Raw genomic sequence first — 18,491 nt, forward strand, 5'->3', positions numbered from 1 at the left:
TAATGAGTTGTCCTACTAAAATTGAGTAATGGAGTTGTCCTACTGAAATTGTTTAATGGAGTTGTCCAACTGAAACTGTGTAATGGAATTGTCCTACTGAAATTGTGTAATGGTCTTCTTGTACTAAAATTGTGTAATGGAGTTGTCCTACTGAAATTGTGTAATGGAGTTCTACTGTTAAAACTCTTTAATGGACTTCTACTGTTAAAACTATATAATGGACTTCTACTGTTGAAACACTATAATGGACTTCTACTGTTGAATTTCTATAATGAACTGCAAATGTTTAAACTCTATAATGGACTTCTCCTACTAAAATTCTGTAATGGAGTTGTCCAACTGAAATTGTGTAATGGATAGGTCCTGCTAAAACTGTGTAATGGAGTTGTCCTACTAAAATTGTGTAATGGAGTTGTTCTACTGAAACTGTGTAATGGACTTCTCCTACTAAAATTGTGTAATGGACTTCTCCTACTAAAATTGTGTAATGGAGTTGTCCTACTGAAACTGTGTAATGGACTTCTCCTACTAAAATTGTGTAATGGACTTCTCCTACTTAAATTGTGTAATGGAGTTGTCCTACTGAACTTGTGTAATGTACTTGTCCCACTAAAATTGTGTAATGGAGTTGTTCTACTGAAACTGTGTAATGGACTTCTCCTACTAAAATTATGTAATGGACTTCTACTAAAATTGTGTAATGGAGTTGTCCTACTGAACTTGTGTAATGTACTTGTCCTACTGAAATTGTGTTATGTACTTGTTCTACTAAAACTGTGTAATGTACTTGTCCTACTGAACTTGTGTAATGTACTTGTCCCACTGAAATTGTGTAATGGAGTTGTTCTACTGAAACTGTGTAATGGACTTCTCCTACTAAAATTATGTAATGGACTTCTACTAAAATTGTGTAATGGAGTTGGCCTACTGAACTTGTGTAATGTACTTGTCCCACTGAAATTGTGTAATGGAGTTGTTCTACTGAAACTGTGTATTGTACTTGTCCTACTGAAATTGTGTAATGGACTTCTCCTACTTAAATTGTGTAATGGAGTTGTCCTACTGAGCTTGTGTAATGTACTTGTCCCACTGAAATTGTGTAATGGAGTTGTTCTACTGAAACTGTGTAATGTACTTGTCCTACTGAAATTGTGTTATGTACTTGTTCTACTGAAATTGTGTAATGGAGTTGTCCTACTGAACTTGTGTAATGTACTTGTCCTACTGAAATTGTGTTATGTACTTGTTCTACTGAAATTGTGTAATGGAGTTGTCCTACTGAAATTGTGTAATGTACTTGTCCTACTGAAACTTTGTAAAGGAGTTGTCCTACTAAAATTGTGTAATAGACTTTTCCTACTGAAATTGTGTAATGGACTTATCCTGCTGTAGTTGTGTAATTGCCTTTTCCTGCTGTAATTGTGTAATAAACGTCTTGCTGAAGTTGTGTAATGTACTTTTGCTGCTGAAATGATATGACAGACATGTCTTGCTGAAATCGTGTAATGTACTTTTCTTGCTGAAACTGTGTTATGCACTTTTCTTGCTGAAATTGTGGAACATACTTTAAATGCTGAAATTGTGTAAAGGACATGTCCTGCTGAAATTGTGTAAAGGACTTGTCTTGCTTTCATTGTGTTTAATGCACTTATCCTGCTGAAATTGCTTAGATATGTTTTAAGTTTAAAAAAAAAACAAAAAAAAACAAATGAATATCTCTTAAATATCACAAGATATTTTAATGTCATTGTTCAGCATAAGAAGGGAGACTACTGTTTTAAAGACAACTTTCTGAAAATCTTTTAGAGTTACATTTTCGTTTTGTTAATTGTTTTTTGAGTGACAAACCAACAAAAAAATGCTTTATTTCATTTTTAGCTTTTCTGTTTTGAAGAAAAAGTTAAGCTGTTATGATCACTGCTTTCTCTTTATTGTTTTCATGGTGTGAAAACTTTAAGGTAGCTCAATATTAAAACTTTTGAAAGGTATCAACATTAACCTTGGATCTTGCTTATCATGACAAGGTGCAGTACTGTTCTAAGACACTGGACTTTATACTGAAAGCTTTATTTTTGGATTTATTCCTCACTTGTAAAGTAGAATGATTTTAAAACTATTAAAGATTATCAACAAGAAATTTGCAAAACTTAACATTGTATGACATGCTCTTGTCAGATTGTCTAGTCAAGCTATTATGATTGCAACGTCATTGTTAATTGTTGTTGTTATCTTGCAAAAACATTAGTCAAACACTGAATCAATATGAAACTTGGAATACTTGCCAATTAAGACAAAGGCACAGTTTTTAAGACAAGGTGCATTATCCTGAAAGAATATTTTTAGGGTTTACTGTTACACTCCATAAGTAAATTAACTAAATATTGAACAATAAACAACATAAAGATATTTGCCTTTTAAAATATTGAAAAAAGACTGCAAAAACAGAGTTGTTGCCCTTGAAAAAAAATATTGTTAGATATTTGTAGAAAGATTTGGTTAGTAACACAAGGTATTAATTCTAGAATGGTATTGTACATAACCATGTTGTATTTAAAATTAATTACTATACAATATTATATCACAGTACTGTGTAAATTTACAAATTTTATTCTTTAACTGTCTACATATATGTACAATGTATATTTTCAGAAAACATCGAGCCCCTGTGTAAATGTATCACAGCTGGATTTTTTGCCAATGCAGCCAAGTATGATCCTCAAGGTGGTTACAGGACAGTCCGAGATGATCATTCCTTGTATATACACCCAACATCAGTTCTATATACTGAACATCCCCCAAAATGGTAATAAATATGTTTAAATAATTACACATGCATACAGATAAAATCTGGAAAAAAAAACAAGGAGCTATCTGTTGTGGATCATGATGAAAAATGATTTTAATTACCTTGTTACTAGATCTGTATATTTTTTCCATACTTGTCCATTAATTATTTAATTGTCCAACTTTCATCATATATGGTGGTGTTGGTAGTTTTCACTTCGAATCACGGCAAAGCCACATTGAATTTACCAGAGCACAGTTTAGCCAGAGCAATGTTCCTGGGCAGGCTGTCAAGCAGTTTACCAGTACTAGTACTTGCCACGTCACTTTCACAAGGAACTGATAATTTCTGTACATGCCAGAGCAAAGGTACTGTGTAAATGATCTTAGAAATTATTTCATGATCAATAACAATGAAAGTGGCCTGCACCGTCCGGGAATTGAACCCGGATTGCCTACTCACGGTCCAAAGTTCTACTTATTTGGATGATGGTGCCTTTTATCATATAAGAAAAATAATAACTATTTATACAAATTATAGGGTTGTTTTTAATGAGGTTGTACAGACAAGCAAGGATTATATGAGAGATGTTACAGTTATCAATCCAGACTGGTTGTGTGAACTTGCTCCAGATTTCTACCAGTTTGGAACAGTAAGTATTACATTATTCTTTACCCTGCTATCACAACTATCTACAAGCGCAACAAGTGTTAACCAAGATCAGCCACCTCATCTGTGTCATGCCCCACCGTTTGCTGTTCAGTCAAAACTTATTTTGAGATGTTCCAAAAAAAATGATAAGCCAGTTTTGTCCAGGTTGAATAATGGACTGGTCCATTTAAGTTATATAAAATTGATAAACTTTTGTTCTTCTGTAGTGCCTTAAAAATTGTATATGCTTAGGTAAACAAATGAATTTTTTTACTTGGAAAATAACTTCTTTATGTACTACAGGCTTACTTTTGTTCTATGTTTACAAAGAATATAATCAAAATCCAATTGTATTTGTAAAACATGTTGCTCAACTTTAAAACATGTTGCCCTGCTTTGGGAACAGTTGAAGTAACTTAAAGTTTAGGTGTTTTCAGTATAGAAATACAAAATTAGAGCAGCCACAAGCTTAGGTAATAGTAAGACTGAGGAAAAAATTATTCTAGCTCAAGCAGACTAGTCTGACTAGAATAGTGGCGTGAATTTGTTGTTGTTGTTTTTTGGCCCCCCAGCACTTAGTAAAAATGAACATTATGTATCCAAATAAATTCATGTATGCTCTTTCATTTAAATTAAACAGTCTTGTGTGTAGGAAATCAGTTGACCTGAGCTTAACTTATGAATATTCAGGTATCCTTGAGCTGTTGATATTTATATGGCAATATAGAATCATACTAAAAATGAAATTTATATAACTAAAAACAGTTGGTTGCATCTTACATTTATTGTTTTGTCTTTTACAGGAGAGAGAGATAGCAGCAAAGAGATTCAAACAAGATGAACTGGGCTGATAGTTTCCAACAGAACCTGTAATTTTACCACAATAACTTGATTAAAGTTTTCATGAAAAGTTGGCAATATTTGTTTCAATAAGTTCTTAAAAATAAAAAAATTTTCATTAAAAAAAATTATTTTACAATTAAAAATTAAAAATTAAATTTTTTTAAAATAATTAAATTTATATAATAATTACATAATTTGGGGAAAATATTATTTGAAAAAAATTTGGGGTATTTAAAATTTAGGTTTTAAAAATTTAAAAAAAAAAAAAATTTTAAAAAAAAAGGTTTTTATTTATTTAAATAAATAAAATTACAAAAATAAGGGTCAAATATTTTTTTCTATTTCCATATTGGGTTTAAATTGTTAGCTTGGTTGTTGTGTTTTCTTGCCTTGTTCAGAATTATTAAATAGGGGCCCTCAGAAATTAAAAGTTCATATATTTTCAATAGTTTATGGGAAAATATAATATTAAACAGTATTATTTTATAGTTAAGAAAAAATCATGTCCTTTTCCTTGATTGTCAGAAACATCAAGATCTTTTGTTAAATAATATTGTCAACAAAATAAACCTGTAAATTATTTTTATATCATATTATAACAGTTACTGTTATACCCACGTTGCAGACTTATTGCATTAGTATTGAATTGTCGGGTAACAGGGTGACTATGATGAGTTTATTTACAGACTGTTTTGTATGCGAGGTCACTGTAACTAAGTTTAGATCTACTATAAATTGTGTTTTTGACACATTTATAGAGTTCAATATGTGTATCAGTGATTAAATAGACATTGACATCATGTATCCATCAGAAAATTATATTATGTTTTATTCCTTAATAGTCACCAGTGTCGAAAATGTCAAACATAAAAATCATTGGAAAAATAGTGTTTGTTTGTTTTCTACCCTCCTCTCATATAACAACTAATCAGAGTGGCTCACACTTTGTTTTATGCAAATTCTTGTACTTTACCAACATCAGAGCGTCATACTATTTACAAACAAGGGAGACAATTTATATCTTGATTCATCCCCTGCTCCACATGTTGATCATCTAAAATATATTCCAGTTTTGTTTAGGGTATTTATTACAAGGGCCATTAATAAATTTGGTAACATTGTTTTTAGGCTGTGTGACGGTCTGTTTGTCACAAAACATCAACTTAGACTATAACATGAAAGTCCTGCCTTTAGGCTCTAAACTTCACAGGTACATGCATTCTTGATTAGCTTTACCCACTAAAAGCAATGAGAGATCACAGGGTCAAAAAGCCATCCTCGGGCCATGATATTCATTCGGAATATAGCTTGTTCTTGACATGTAAGTACATCTGTGACCCTCAACTAAAAACAACACAAGAAATAAATTGTTGTAATAGCCTTTAATCATATAATGTTAAAAGTTATTGGTAAAAGAAATTATAAATTAGCACAATATTTGAACAAAGCTTCTTGACTATAAGGTATATATGTAACATTTTATTCATATGTAACATTGTATTCTTGATTAAATAAACTAGAAATTAAAACTAAGAATTTTTTCATACACATAAACATTGCCCCTGTTATTTTGGATTTAACATCAGAACACTCACTGTTAAAGCTGCATGCCTCCAGATGAGCTAAAATATTTCAAGGCAAACTTGAGAAAAATGTACTGAGATTTTAAGGAGAGTAAAACGATTTGAGTAATAACTTTCTTGTTCCGTATAAATAATGACCGATTTTTTGACCTCTTTTTGGTTATTGACATGGGTTGTAAATGCTATTCATTTCACAGTATTTTATTTTTTTATACATTTCAACATTTTCATGAAAATTAGCATGAATCTGGTGGCATGCTGCTTAAGTAAAAAGATTAATAAACAAAGCAGAATTTAGTTTTGCATTAATTGTCACTTCCACTTACATAGTTACATAGTAATACGCCAAATTAAGTTAGATTTTATTTTATTTTCAAATAACCCTTAGTCTGCTGAAATTATGTAATGACACAAATGGATTGTCCTGCTTTGAATTTGTAATACCGGTAGTCTATTCAAAATATAAGGACTGAGCTATGGACAGTATACAGCCTTGTCATAGTACATTTGTATACTGACCTGGTCCTATACTGGTGGCAAAAGATTATAACCTTTGATTCCAGCATGGTAGGGGTTAATTACAATGACAACAATTCATGTGTTTTATTAGTCCCCTACCGGTTTACCGGAGGGGACTTTAGGTTTACCCTCCGTCCGTCTGTCTGTCAGTCCGTCCGTCTGTCCGTCCGTCCGTCCACAAAACTGGATCCCGCGATAACGCAAAAAGTACTGAAAATATTTTAATGAAACTTGATATATGGATAGATGGCAGTATGGAGATTATGCACGTCTTTTTCTTTTCTTCCTATGTTGAAAATTCTGGTTGCTATGGCAACAAATAGACTGAAAATATGGCAAATTTTACACATAACCTGGATCCCGCGATAACGCAAAAAGTACTGAAAATATTTTTATGAAACTTGACATATGGATAGATGGCAGTATGGAGATTATGCACGTCTTTTTCTTTCCTTCCTATGTTGAAAATTCTGGTTGCTATGGCAACAAATAGACTGAAAATATGGCAAATTTTACACATAACCTGGATCCAGTGATATCACAAAAAGTACTGAAAATATGTCTATGAAACTTGACATATGGGAAGATGACAGTATAGAAATTATGCACATTGTTTTCTTATCTTCCTATGTTGAAAATTCTGGTTGCTATGGCAACAAATAGACTGAATTTCAAGATTTCTGATTCTAGTTTTTAAGTTTTTTCACTATAAGTTCTTTATTTCTAAAGGTATTTTCTTCAAACTTTAAATATAAATTGCTTGTCATCAACCACATCATATGTGACAAGGTTTACAACTCTAGCACAAAATTTATCAGAATTACCTTCCTTGAACTTAAAATTTTCATGAAAAAACATTGTTTTTTTTAATAACTTCTTTTTCTGAATGTATCTACTTCAAACTTCATATAAATGTTTATTATTATCACTCAACATTTGTGAGTGTTCAATACTCTAGCAAGACTATTTCCAGAATTATGCCCCTTTTGAACTTTTTGACTTTTTTTTGAGAAATTGGTAATTTTTACTCCAACTTCTTCAATCATGATAGGATTTTAAAAATGTTATATTTTGATAACAGGGATGTTTAAAAGATAATTTTAGAGTGTCCTTTAGTCCGTCTGTCTGTACATAAAAACTGTTTCCTGTGATCACTTTTAAAGAACTTTTTCAACAAATTTACTTAAAATAGGAACCTAGGTGAATGGCCAATGGCCCTTCAGAATGTTGCTTGGGCTCTTACCGGTAGGGGACTTATGGATTGCTTGCAATACTATGATAATTGCTTGTTATTCTTCTGCTGCAAAAAATCAACAACTCAAAATAACATTTTCAGAACATGTTCCTCTCTAAATTAAATCTATTCTCTTGAAAAAAGAAAATCAAGTGTTTGAACTAAGCTAAGCTAATATGTTAAATGCATTTCCTTACTTAAATACTATAACAAGCAAAATGCTTATTTTGTATATTAAAAGTTTGAACTAGATAGATCTAGTGAAACACTTTGCTGAATGAATAAAAAATGAAATCTGATATGAAGTTTTTTAACAGTAGGCACTATCACCTGTAATTACAGGCCACCTCTGTACAGCAATAACTTCTGTACAACAACAGGAAGAATAATTCTTCCCAAACTAAGACTTAGCAACAGATTTTACCTCACTAGAGCAACACCTCACAGTAACAACAAAAATCTCTGACCCCACAAAAAGTATTGCTCTGAAAACAGCCAAAAAATCAGTTGAACACTTGGTACAGTATCTTCAACACTCTAACTGGCTCCACTTGGCACGAAAAAATGTGAATATTTAGTGACGGAAAATATTCTGTAAAAATTCTAATAATGATAAAAGCCCTATTTTATTATGGCGCTAGGTATTCAATAACATTATTTAATCTTACAATCGTTGTCATATAGTGTAAAATTTAATTAAAATTTTTCAAGTAACGTTATTAAAGTTTGCCAAAGGCTTACTTTGTTACAATTTCTTTTATTCCTTTTCATGTGAGATCATATACCTTAGTACTCTAATGAGGTGCACCAAATATATAGGAGCAACCATCGGTCAATTTAGAATTTGGATTTAAAAGAAACCAATCAGGTCAAAATATCTTCAATCTTTGATAGCAAAATTATGTTTAATGGTGACATGGCCAGGTGACATGGGTTCAAACCATGTCAGGGTCAAGCAATTTTTTCCTTGAGCAAAAAAATTTACATAGTGCTGTAACTTACATCCTAGGACAAGGTTTTCTATACTGAACAAAAGGAAAACGGCCAAATGCTGATCATTTGTGAAATGCTGTAAAAATTAAAAAAAATCCCCTACATTACAGTTGTAAAATTTGTTATAAACATGAATATCTGGTCCCTTAAACCTGTGCTTTAAGGGTAAAATGTATGATGATGCAAGAGGAGATACTTGTACATGTACATGGTTATATCACTAGGGCAAGTATATTATATCTTTTAACATGAAAAATACATAATAATACAAGATGTAACAAGCAAAATTAAAGTAATACAATACTAGTACATTAAAATACAATAAAATACATTAACAAATGTTTACTATAACTCCTGAAAGTTTGATTAGGACAAAATGACACTATGTAATAACTAATAAATTAAATATTCTAATGACAATTTAGATCAGTATGTGCGTTTGTATGAATATTGGTACCCCTTCATAAGTTACTAACTTGTTTGGGTTACTTTCAGTTTATGATAACCAGAGGGCCAGGACGGGTCCTTTATTTTCAACTTTTTATTATGCATAATTATTATTTGGTTTTTGTTTATATTCTACATTTTATACAATTATAACTATATGATAACTAAATAATTACCTTAATTATCATTTGTAACAATGTTGAAATTAAGCATGCATGGCCATTTCATTTAAACCTGCAATTTTTTTTTTAAATGCAGTAAATAGATTTCTCAACTTGTATAACCCTAGCAGTGCTCAAAGCTAAACTATGCAACATAAAATCAACTGGCTCCTTCAAAATAGGCTTGATCACACTTACTTAAATGTTACCACTACATCCTTTAATATTTCACACAATCAATGTAATAAATAATCTAGAAGAAGAATATGTGATATCAAATCAGTGAAAAATTATGCTATAGAAAGGACTGAAAGGTTGAGGTGCAAGTATTTTATAAAGATGTCAATCAAATTCTCCTTTAAAGCCATTTTTCATTATAAGTTATATAAAAATCTTACTAAACCCTTTTGCTGCCACAGCAATTAACACACTTTTGCAAATAAAAATTAATGAATATAACAAGCTAATAACAGAAACTATAGAAGCTATTTTTGGGAATATGAACATATTTTATATAAATTAACTTTTTTTTTTTTCATAACAAAACACTTGATCTCAAATCAGACAAAACTAGGTATACTTGCCATACAATATAATAGATGGGTAAACCCATCTCATATGCAGGGACAGGGTTACATTATTGTATCATTAACTTAGAGGCCAGCCTCTCGTGACAATAAACGAACAGCTTAAATTCTTCAACAAGGTACACTAGTGTTCTTATAAAACAATCCCAATACAAGATTCAAAGACTATCTAACAATGGCTTTTTTTAACAAGCAAAACAGGTATTTAGCTAAAATATCCCCTATTTAACAAAATAAAAAATATAAAAGTTTATTAATATCTTATCACAGAAGAACATGCAGTACATATGGAATTTATCTAAGGCACTTAAAATATGATTCAGAAATCAAGATTTCTTCACCTTACTGCAGTAATGGGTTAACTCCTTATCAATTTTAATAGAAGTAAACACGTAACTGCTCTAAGTAGATGGCATTTTTTAAAATGTGCGGCAAGAATTTTATTACAAAGCTATAACATACACAATGAATGTTTTAGTAGGAATCACTTTGTTTTAATATTTTATCTATTTCAGAACAGTCTGTTAAAGCTTGCACCTTGACAGAATATCAACATGTGGTTAAAATTATGCTAAAAAATAATACTTAAGTACAAAAATACTTTTAAGATGAAAAGACAATCCTTTTGGTGTATTATTTGGCCTGTTATTTCTTGGTTTTGTTAAAATTAAACCTGCTGTATTAGTGTAATGGAAATTGCCCTACTTTGAATTTGGAACAGTCCATTTAAAGTTTTAGGGATTTCAATATCAAAATACAAAAATTGAGCTACCAACAGTATAGAGCCTGGTCAGAATGCACATATGTGCCAGCTGGCCTGGCTCTATACTGGTGGCAAAGAGCTTATCACTTTCAGCTCCAGCATGTTAAAGGTTAAAGGATTTTATCAAGTTAAAAAATATCACAAATAATAATACTCAAATGATACTACAGGCTTTATGCCATCAGTATTCTGATTCTCTAAATCAAATTAAAATTATATCAGATGTGTTGATGAAAAGTTATCGAAGAAAAAAAAACAACATCAGTTCAGATACAAATGTACCATAATGATTATGCATGAGAACAATGCAAAAAGTGTACAATTACACAAATGAAAGAAAAAAAATCTATGGGGTGTAACTAAAGTGATTTTCCCACTTACACATTCAATATTATAACTAAATGGTAAATCTCGGCGGGACGCTCTAGGATGGCCCGACTTGAGTGTACGGTCGCCCATATGGGCTTTCCGGCGGCGCCCTTAAATAAACGCATTAAAAAAAAATATAAAAAAAATAACTAAATGGGAGTGGCTTATCTCTAACCCCTCCCCTAATCAACATATGTGAGGAAAAAAAACTTGCCATTTTTGGATTTGCAGAAAAAGTGAGGTTTACAAAAGCATAGACTTTTTAATCAAAAGCAACAATACAATAACCATACAATACCAAAATCTTGCCATTTACATAAAATCAATAAAGCAGAATAAAAAAAAATAGTTTTCACAAAGCATGAATGAATTTACAATTAGAAATAACTGATTAAATGTACATGTACAGCTAACTAAAACTGAATAATTGAAACATACTGAAATATCATACTGGTTTGAAATTTACTATAAAATGAAAAAATTGTACAAGCATAATTTAAAAAAAAAAAAAATATTGTACAACTTTATGTGAGCACACTGAATCGAATTGAAGTGAATTTATATAATGCTTTCAAATATAAGCTGCGTTTTATTTATCAAGACATACACAAAAGTATACCTTATAAAAAAATATTTGAACACAATAGTAGCTTGAGCCTCAATATTCACAACATATGAAGTATATTCAACTTAATATAATTACAAACTACAATAATATATGTTTGTTATGTAAGATTCAATTAAAATAATCATTGCTCTAATAATCTATCTAAGAAGTCGCAGACTCATCTTGTGATCAGCAGTCGATGTTCTTTCAAGGCACTGATTAGTGAACTTTAAATGAGCTTAGACTCACAAAGATATTCTGATGACTCGATGGGTCATTTGACAACTTAAAATATTTTATTGGTGGAGGGCACCCTAAAGCCGATATGTGCAAGAAATTTGAAGTATGCAATCATAACAAGTTTGGCATACATTTACATGTATTACCCTGTTATTTCACAGGAATTGCTACAAAATTAAAAAGAACACCAAGTTGTGTACCTCATTCTGATTGCACATGTACATTATTTATTGTTTATTATTATTAACATCCATACTCAAATATATTTTAAATTTATAACTTGCACAACTTATTTTTTATCATTTTAAACAATTCATTAATATCTTAGTACGAGTTAGGCTTATTTTTATTTCTGACATGAGGGGGAAAAACTGCAACAAAATTAGAACACCTATGCATTTGTGTTGGATTGTGCTGTTGTCGTCTGCCCAGCATTGACTGTCGTCTGCTGCAAATTGGATGGTACAGGGCTGTACTGTGGTGGCTGTTCAAGTATGTTACCACTGCTTGGTGAAAATGTATTCCCGCAAACAACCTGATCATATGAAGGTGGTTTTTCCTCGCTGGATTTTGTTCGTTGAACTTCTTCGTATGACGGTGGATTTGCAACAATGGCTGGATTGTCTAAACCAACTGGTGACATCGCAGGTGGATGCTCGCCATGTATAATCATGTCTCTATCCTATAAATAATGCCAAAATCAAACAATGTTACATTGTCCCGGAAAATACATTCAAAAGACTTAATTTGCTAAAAATTTTCAAACAATAGCTCTGTAAGAACTAGAAATAAAATATCATTATCAAGAAATAATTAAATCATACACAAATTTTAAATCAAATCAAACATATTTCAGTCATACTTCACAATTTTGCATTAAAAACATTCATGGATATATTTACAATTATAAATTTTGCTACAATAATTCCTATTTATATCTATTGGCAAAAGAGTTTCCTATGTTAAATTTATAAAAAACATAAATCAATACTTCACAGTATAACTGCTTTGCCTACTGAGTGTATGTAAAGTGTATCAAATGTAAAGTAAAAACATACTGTTAAAACTCGATGGGAAAAACTAAAAAGTGCCAAGTTATAGAAATAGGCAAGGACATAAAGTTACAGTACATTAACTTCTTTAATGAACTAAACATTTATTAAACAAACTGATCAAGTAGATTAACCATAAAAAAATGATGCCATACAGGTAAGAAAATTGTTAATATTTTTTTATTATTATTAGCCTTGAAAATTTGACTGTCTTCACTCCATGTACAGATTACTAAGAGACTTCAAATTAAAATATGAGAAACAGCCATCAGCACTGAATCTGGTCAGACTACATGGAAGATCTGTCTGGGCTACCTATAAACAGGCTGGCTCTAAACTGGTGATTACAGGTATTGGCCTTGGCCTCATCACTGCTTGGACTAAAATAAAATTAATAACAAACCCTTGTAGGGCCCGCCAAAACATCTCCATGCACAATGATGAGCCCTCTTTGAGTAACAATCTGCCTCCTACGTGCACGCGAGTAGAACACACATACCCATATCATCAACTTCAAAAATATCAGAAGTAATAGTATCCTGAAATATATAACATATTCATGCACTTACTCTGGAAACAAATACGTCAAAGAAAAATATTTATGACACTATATTTAATTAATCATAACCTGTCATTAAAAGTGTGATGGCCATGCACATTAAAAAACTTACAGCTCTTTTAGAGCCTGTTTATAACATTCATTTTCAAATATGATCATAAAATAAAACTTTCTGTGAATACTTATTACTCAAATTGTACCTTACTACTTCTCAGTGTATTAAATACATTGTAGGGAAAATGTTGACTTTTACTGATTTTTATAATATTTGTAATGTGTCCATTGACATCTAAATGTCACCTCGGAGATAACCTAACCCATAGGCTATTACAAATCATAATATGATACTGGATTAAAAATAGGGCTAAGGCAAGTATCCGAGTACTTGGATAATCACGAATCGAAATGAAAATTGGAGTACGAATATTCGTCAGTCCAGACATAGTGGATCGCGATCTTATTTGTTCATATACAAAGTAACATTCACTGTTTCTCACAAGGAATCCCTTAATCTTTATTCAATATGTTTTTACGCGAAAATAAATAAACATTTTTAGTCGCTATAAAAAGATTTATAATAATCTGACATGTATCGAAAGAAGTTTTTTATAAAATTCAAAAAAATTTTATGTCACTCATCCTGTCTGCCACAATGGCTGAAAGGGAGTCGCGCCAATATAAAATTCAACCAGCAAAATTTACTTCCAATGTTTGAGATACTTTGGTATTGCAATTGAACATAAGAAAAAAGTAGTTTGTAAAACATGCATCGGCGAACTGACTTATACTGGTGGTTCAACAAAATTGTCTACAGTAATCACATTAGACTACATGAAATATCCAGATATATTTTTCTCAAATGTGCATTAAAATACCATGGGTGAAAGGTTCGAAATTTCAAAAATTATAAATTAAGCAGTTTTTCTAAAGTTTTAACATAGGAAATAGAAGGCTTTTAGGAGACTGAAAATCCTGAACTTCAGGAATAATCCTGAAAACTTTTACCCATGCAAAGAATAAAAACATAAACATAGTTCATATTTGCGTTTAGTATTGTATTGTTGAAAAATAAACATGTTTTCAGAACCTATGTTTATGTTTTTATGGGTGTCTTGATTACAAAAGATTTGTGGTTCGATTTGTGAATTGTAAGTGCCGAATCGTGGATCAGATTGGATCGCCACTTATCCAACAATGCACACCCCTAATTAATTTTTTTTTTTTATCAAAACTTACACATAAAAGCCTGACTCCATGTCTCTAGGGTAACTTCTTCCTCAATTAAGTACTGAAATAAAATAAAATGAATAGAATAAAATGTGTCATTAAAGTTGACAATCATGCAGAACACTGTACCAGTAATCTCTAGGCCCTCAAACAAGAACACTGCAGCTGCATCCACCGTAAAATGCTTTAAAATGTTTTACCTTTGCTGCTGCTGAGCCAATCTGGTTATTATCATGTTCAGGCATCAAAAAAGTGGGTGAATATGTTTTACTGATATTAATAAACCCTTTACCTCATAAATATATATATATATATAGAGTCTCTATATAAAATATTTGTCCCTATATTTTTTGTCAAATTGCTTGTGTTAGTTAATTACACTATATTGGTAAGGTCGGCGTGACGTCACTTCCCGTAGAAACCGATATTCATAAAGTAGCCAAGGTGAAAACAATTACATAGCAACAAATAAAATTATTGTTAACAAGCATTTGATAGTATTGCGGGCAATACAGTAGTCCCCTACCGGTCCCTCAAAAAGTTCTTTAATTGTCATACACTCCTGTGTATTGCCATTTATAATGAATTTGAGGATGAAGTCTGTATTTGAAAATATCAACCACAAAACATAATAAAATAAGTTTGTCTATATCACAGTAATGTGTTAAGTTTCCATGCTTAGTAAGGAAATTATGTTTATACAACCTTGTCATATTATTACGATGTGGGATTTTAAAGTAAATCCTATAAGGAATGAAGAAGTTGGAGTGAAAATACCAGTTTCTCGAAAAAAATCTAAGTTCAAGGGGGACATAATTCTGGAAATAGTCTTGCTAGAGTATTTAACCTTCTCAAAATGTCGAGTGATAATAAGAAACATATATATGAAGTTTGAAGTAGATACATTAGGAAATAAAGAAGTTATTTAAAAAAGACAACATTTTTCCCCTAAAAAATCTAAGTTCAAGGGAGGTAATACTGATATTTTTTGTGCTAGAGTTATAAACCTTGTCACATATGATGTGGTTGATGACCAAAAACTTATATTTAAAGTTTGAAGTAAACACCTTAAGAAATAAAGAACATATAGTGAAAAAGCTGAAAAATTTAAATCAGAAATCTTGAAATTCAGGCTATTTGTTGCCATAGCAACCAGAATTTTCAACATAGGAAGAAAAGAAAAATATGTGCATAATCTCCAGACTGCCATCTACCCATATTTCAAGTTTTATAAAAATATTTTCAGTACTTTTTGAGTTATCACTGGATCCAGTTTATGTGTTAAATTTGCCATATTTTCAGACTATTTGTTGCCATAGCAACCAGAATTTTCAACATAGGAAGAAAAAAAAAAGACGTGCATAATCTCCATACTGCCATCTATCCATATATCAAGTTTCATAAAAATATTTTCAGTACTTTTTGCGTTATCGCGGGATCCAGTTTTGTGGACGGACGGACTGACAGACAGACAGACGGACAGACGGACGGAGGGTAAACCTAAAGTCCCCTCCGGTTAAACCGGTAGGGGACTAATAAGTGTTTAGCCTCCGTTTTTTATCAAATAATATCAGCCAAATATATATTCTTTTCTATTCACTTATTTGCGTACCTACGTTGTACTGGGCAATGTTTCCAGCAAATTATTGATATAGATCTATTTAGGTGACAACAAATACAGAAAATGTGTCATCCTACGATGTCACAAAAAGACTATTTAGAGTGACATCTGATATTCTTTGTATTGTTGATGTTAATTTCATGTATTGTCTCTTTTTAAAACCCAACACATCGTTAAATTATGCATGCATAAATTAATAAAATTCAAATTATTTTTATTTCCAAGAGTTTTTCTTGTCCGTAGCTATCTTGAGGATAAAGATCTATATAGATCTAGCCTTGTATTTTTAAGTAAATACTTAAGGACTGATCATAACCTTTCCGTTTTTGCATGATAGTTCTAACATATATGTAATTAAGTCTTTTAAAAAATATGAAAAGTGTACATCGCCGAATGGGGTTGGGTGGATATTTTTGGGAGATCTTTATTGTGGACTAACCAGTTCTCAAACCTCTAGGCATTCTTTTAGTGTAAATAAAAATATATCTTAATAAAAATTCTTTACATATTTACACTTTCATCTTTATGTAACATATCTGTAAAATTCCATAAATAGATAAACTTTAAATGTTAAGTTAATTCAGCAATGTCTTTTGTTGAATTTTTATATGTGTTCTGCACATTATATCTTTTTATTAATATGTACAGTTCAGCAGAGATAGATAAGCTGATGTATAACACCTGTTGTGTTTCAGGTGAATCAAAAACAGGGACACACCAAAGTGTGTCTGTAACTTGTAAGAGAATCTAGAACATGAACAGATGAAAACGACAGAATATCCAGGAATTTAATTTTGACAGCTATATCACAACAATTGAAAATTAATTATGCTTACAATGTATTTATTTTTCGAAACACTGACTGATTAAACTGTTTATTAACACGTTTTGCTTCCTTATTCAGTTTGTTTGTTTTGCTTTTTACGAATTGTTCGGTGAACTGTAATAAAAAGCTGTCCGTGAAAATCCTAAATTGGTCAAATATAAAGGTTTAACACCACAAATTTTCTATTTATTTATCCACTTTATTTCTCAATTTATTTTCTTAAGGAATGTGTTCTTTTTCTGTTCTAAAATTTAACTCAACTAAGGACAAATTTTACAATAACAGTTATTTTACCTAAATAAATATCTATGATGTTAATCTTTTATTTTTATTTTATATTTAAGAACATAGCACATGATACATACAGTTAAGAGATATAACATATAAATCATATATATATAAAATGAGATCATAAAACAGCATAAAAGAGCATACTTTTGTCATAAAAAATAATAAAAGGTACTATGCACCTATGGATAGCCCAAGCAAATAGATCTATAACTAATCTCACTAACTTTGCTCAAGATTTTGGTTGAAGAAGGAAATATATTTATAAAAGTATTTCAAATTTCGCAGTTTTGAAATACCTTGTATAATTACACAGATATATCTTATATTTAGTTCCATGATAATTACCTGTAATGTTGGTCTGGTTTCATTGACTTACACCATCCTAGTATATCCATTTCTATCCCTCTTCTATTTTTGTCTCTATGGTTACATTTTACTTAATTGTGTTCAATGCGGCCTGCATCATCAGGAAATAATAAAACTTCAGATTTATAGACTCTTTTTTTTCTTCTTATCAAATCAAAAGCATTTCGTTTGAAAATTCAGAGCACTTGGAAAAAAGGTAATTTTTTTTACATGTATATTGACTGATTGGGAAATCTAATAAATGATGCTCAGTATTTTGACTATTTTCTTTCTAAATATCAAGACTAATCTCTTCTTATTCTTTTTACATTTCACTATATTCTTATCATTTTAAAATTTTGACAAACAGAATCTACTGTATTTTTTAGATATCTTTTTTTTATGAGCAATTTCCACAAATACATTTGAACTTTTGTTGGAGTTTAATATTAGAGTAAAGCAAAGATAATCATGCCTGACTTTGTATAGTTATATATAAGAAATAGTAAAATGCAATGCAGACAACTTGTTACACCAATACTGATATTACTGTTATAATTACTAGATATTTCTGTGTAAATTTATACAGATTCAGGTATTTTATATTTAACATACTGTTAGTTTTACCCCATTTTAACACTGACTATAAAGTTGGCAATTTGAACTACTGGGGTAACTTAACTATTGTATTTTCTTGGCTAGTATTATTCTTTGGTTTCCATTTTGAATTCCAACAAAACTGTAACAATCAACACTCTGGCAAAGATAAGGTTGAAGGTCACTGCTTA

General features: G+C 30.8%; 1 protein-coding gene and 1 long non-coding RNA gene across 2 annotated transcripts; one reads left to right on the plus strand and one right to left on the minus strand.

Moving 5' to 3' along the window:
- The first annotated feature begins 1,854 nt into the window (after positions 1–1,854).
- Positions 1,855–4,366, plus strand: LOC132738963 (uncharacterized). Its single transcript, XR_009626939.1, has 4 exons — positions 1,855–1,958; positions 2,650–2,803; positions 3,326–3,437; positions 4,240–4,366. It is a non-coding gene; the product is annotated as an uncharacterized LOC132738963 (long non-coding RNA).
- A 4,817-nt stretch (positions 4,367–9,183) lies between these two features.
- On the minus strand, positions 9,184–17,196 carry LOC132738970 (uncharacterized). Its single transcript, XM_060726605.1, has 4 exons — positions 17,078–17,196; positions 14,630–14,681; positions 13,238–13,373; positions 9,184–12,464 (listed from the first exon to the last, which is right to left on the minus strand). The coding sequence occupies exons 2-4, from the start codon at positions 14,647–14,649 to the stop codon at positions 12,174–12,176; spliced, it is 447 nt and encodes a 148-aa protein (XP_060582588.1). The 5' UTR covers positions 14,650–14,681; positions 17,078–17,196; the 3' UTR covers positions 9,184–12,173.
- Between the last annotated feature and the right edge of the window lie 1,295 nt (positions 17,197–18,491).

Source organism: Ruditapes philippinarum, unplaced genomic scaffold, assembly GCF_026571515.1.
Source record: "Ruditapes philippinarum isolate M1 unplaced genomic scaffold, ASM2657151v2 ctg7938_1_1_1_1, whole genome shotgun sequence".
Classification (NCBI taxonomy): Eukaryota; Metazoa; Mollusca; class Bivalvia; order Venerida; family Veneridae; genus Ruditapes; species Ruditapes philippinarum.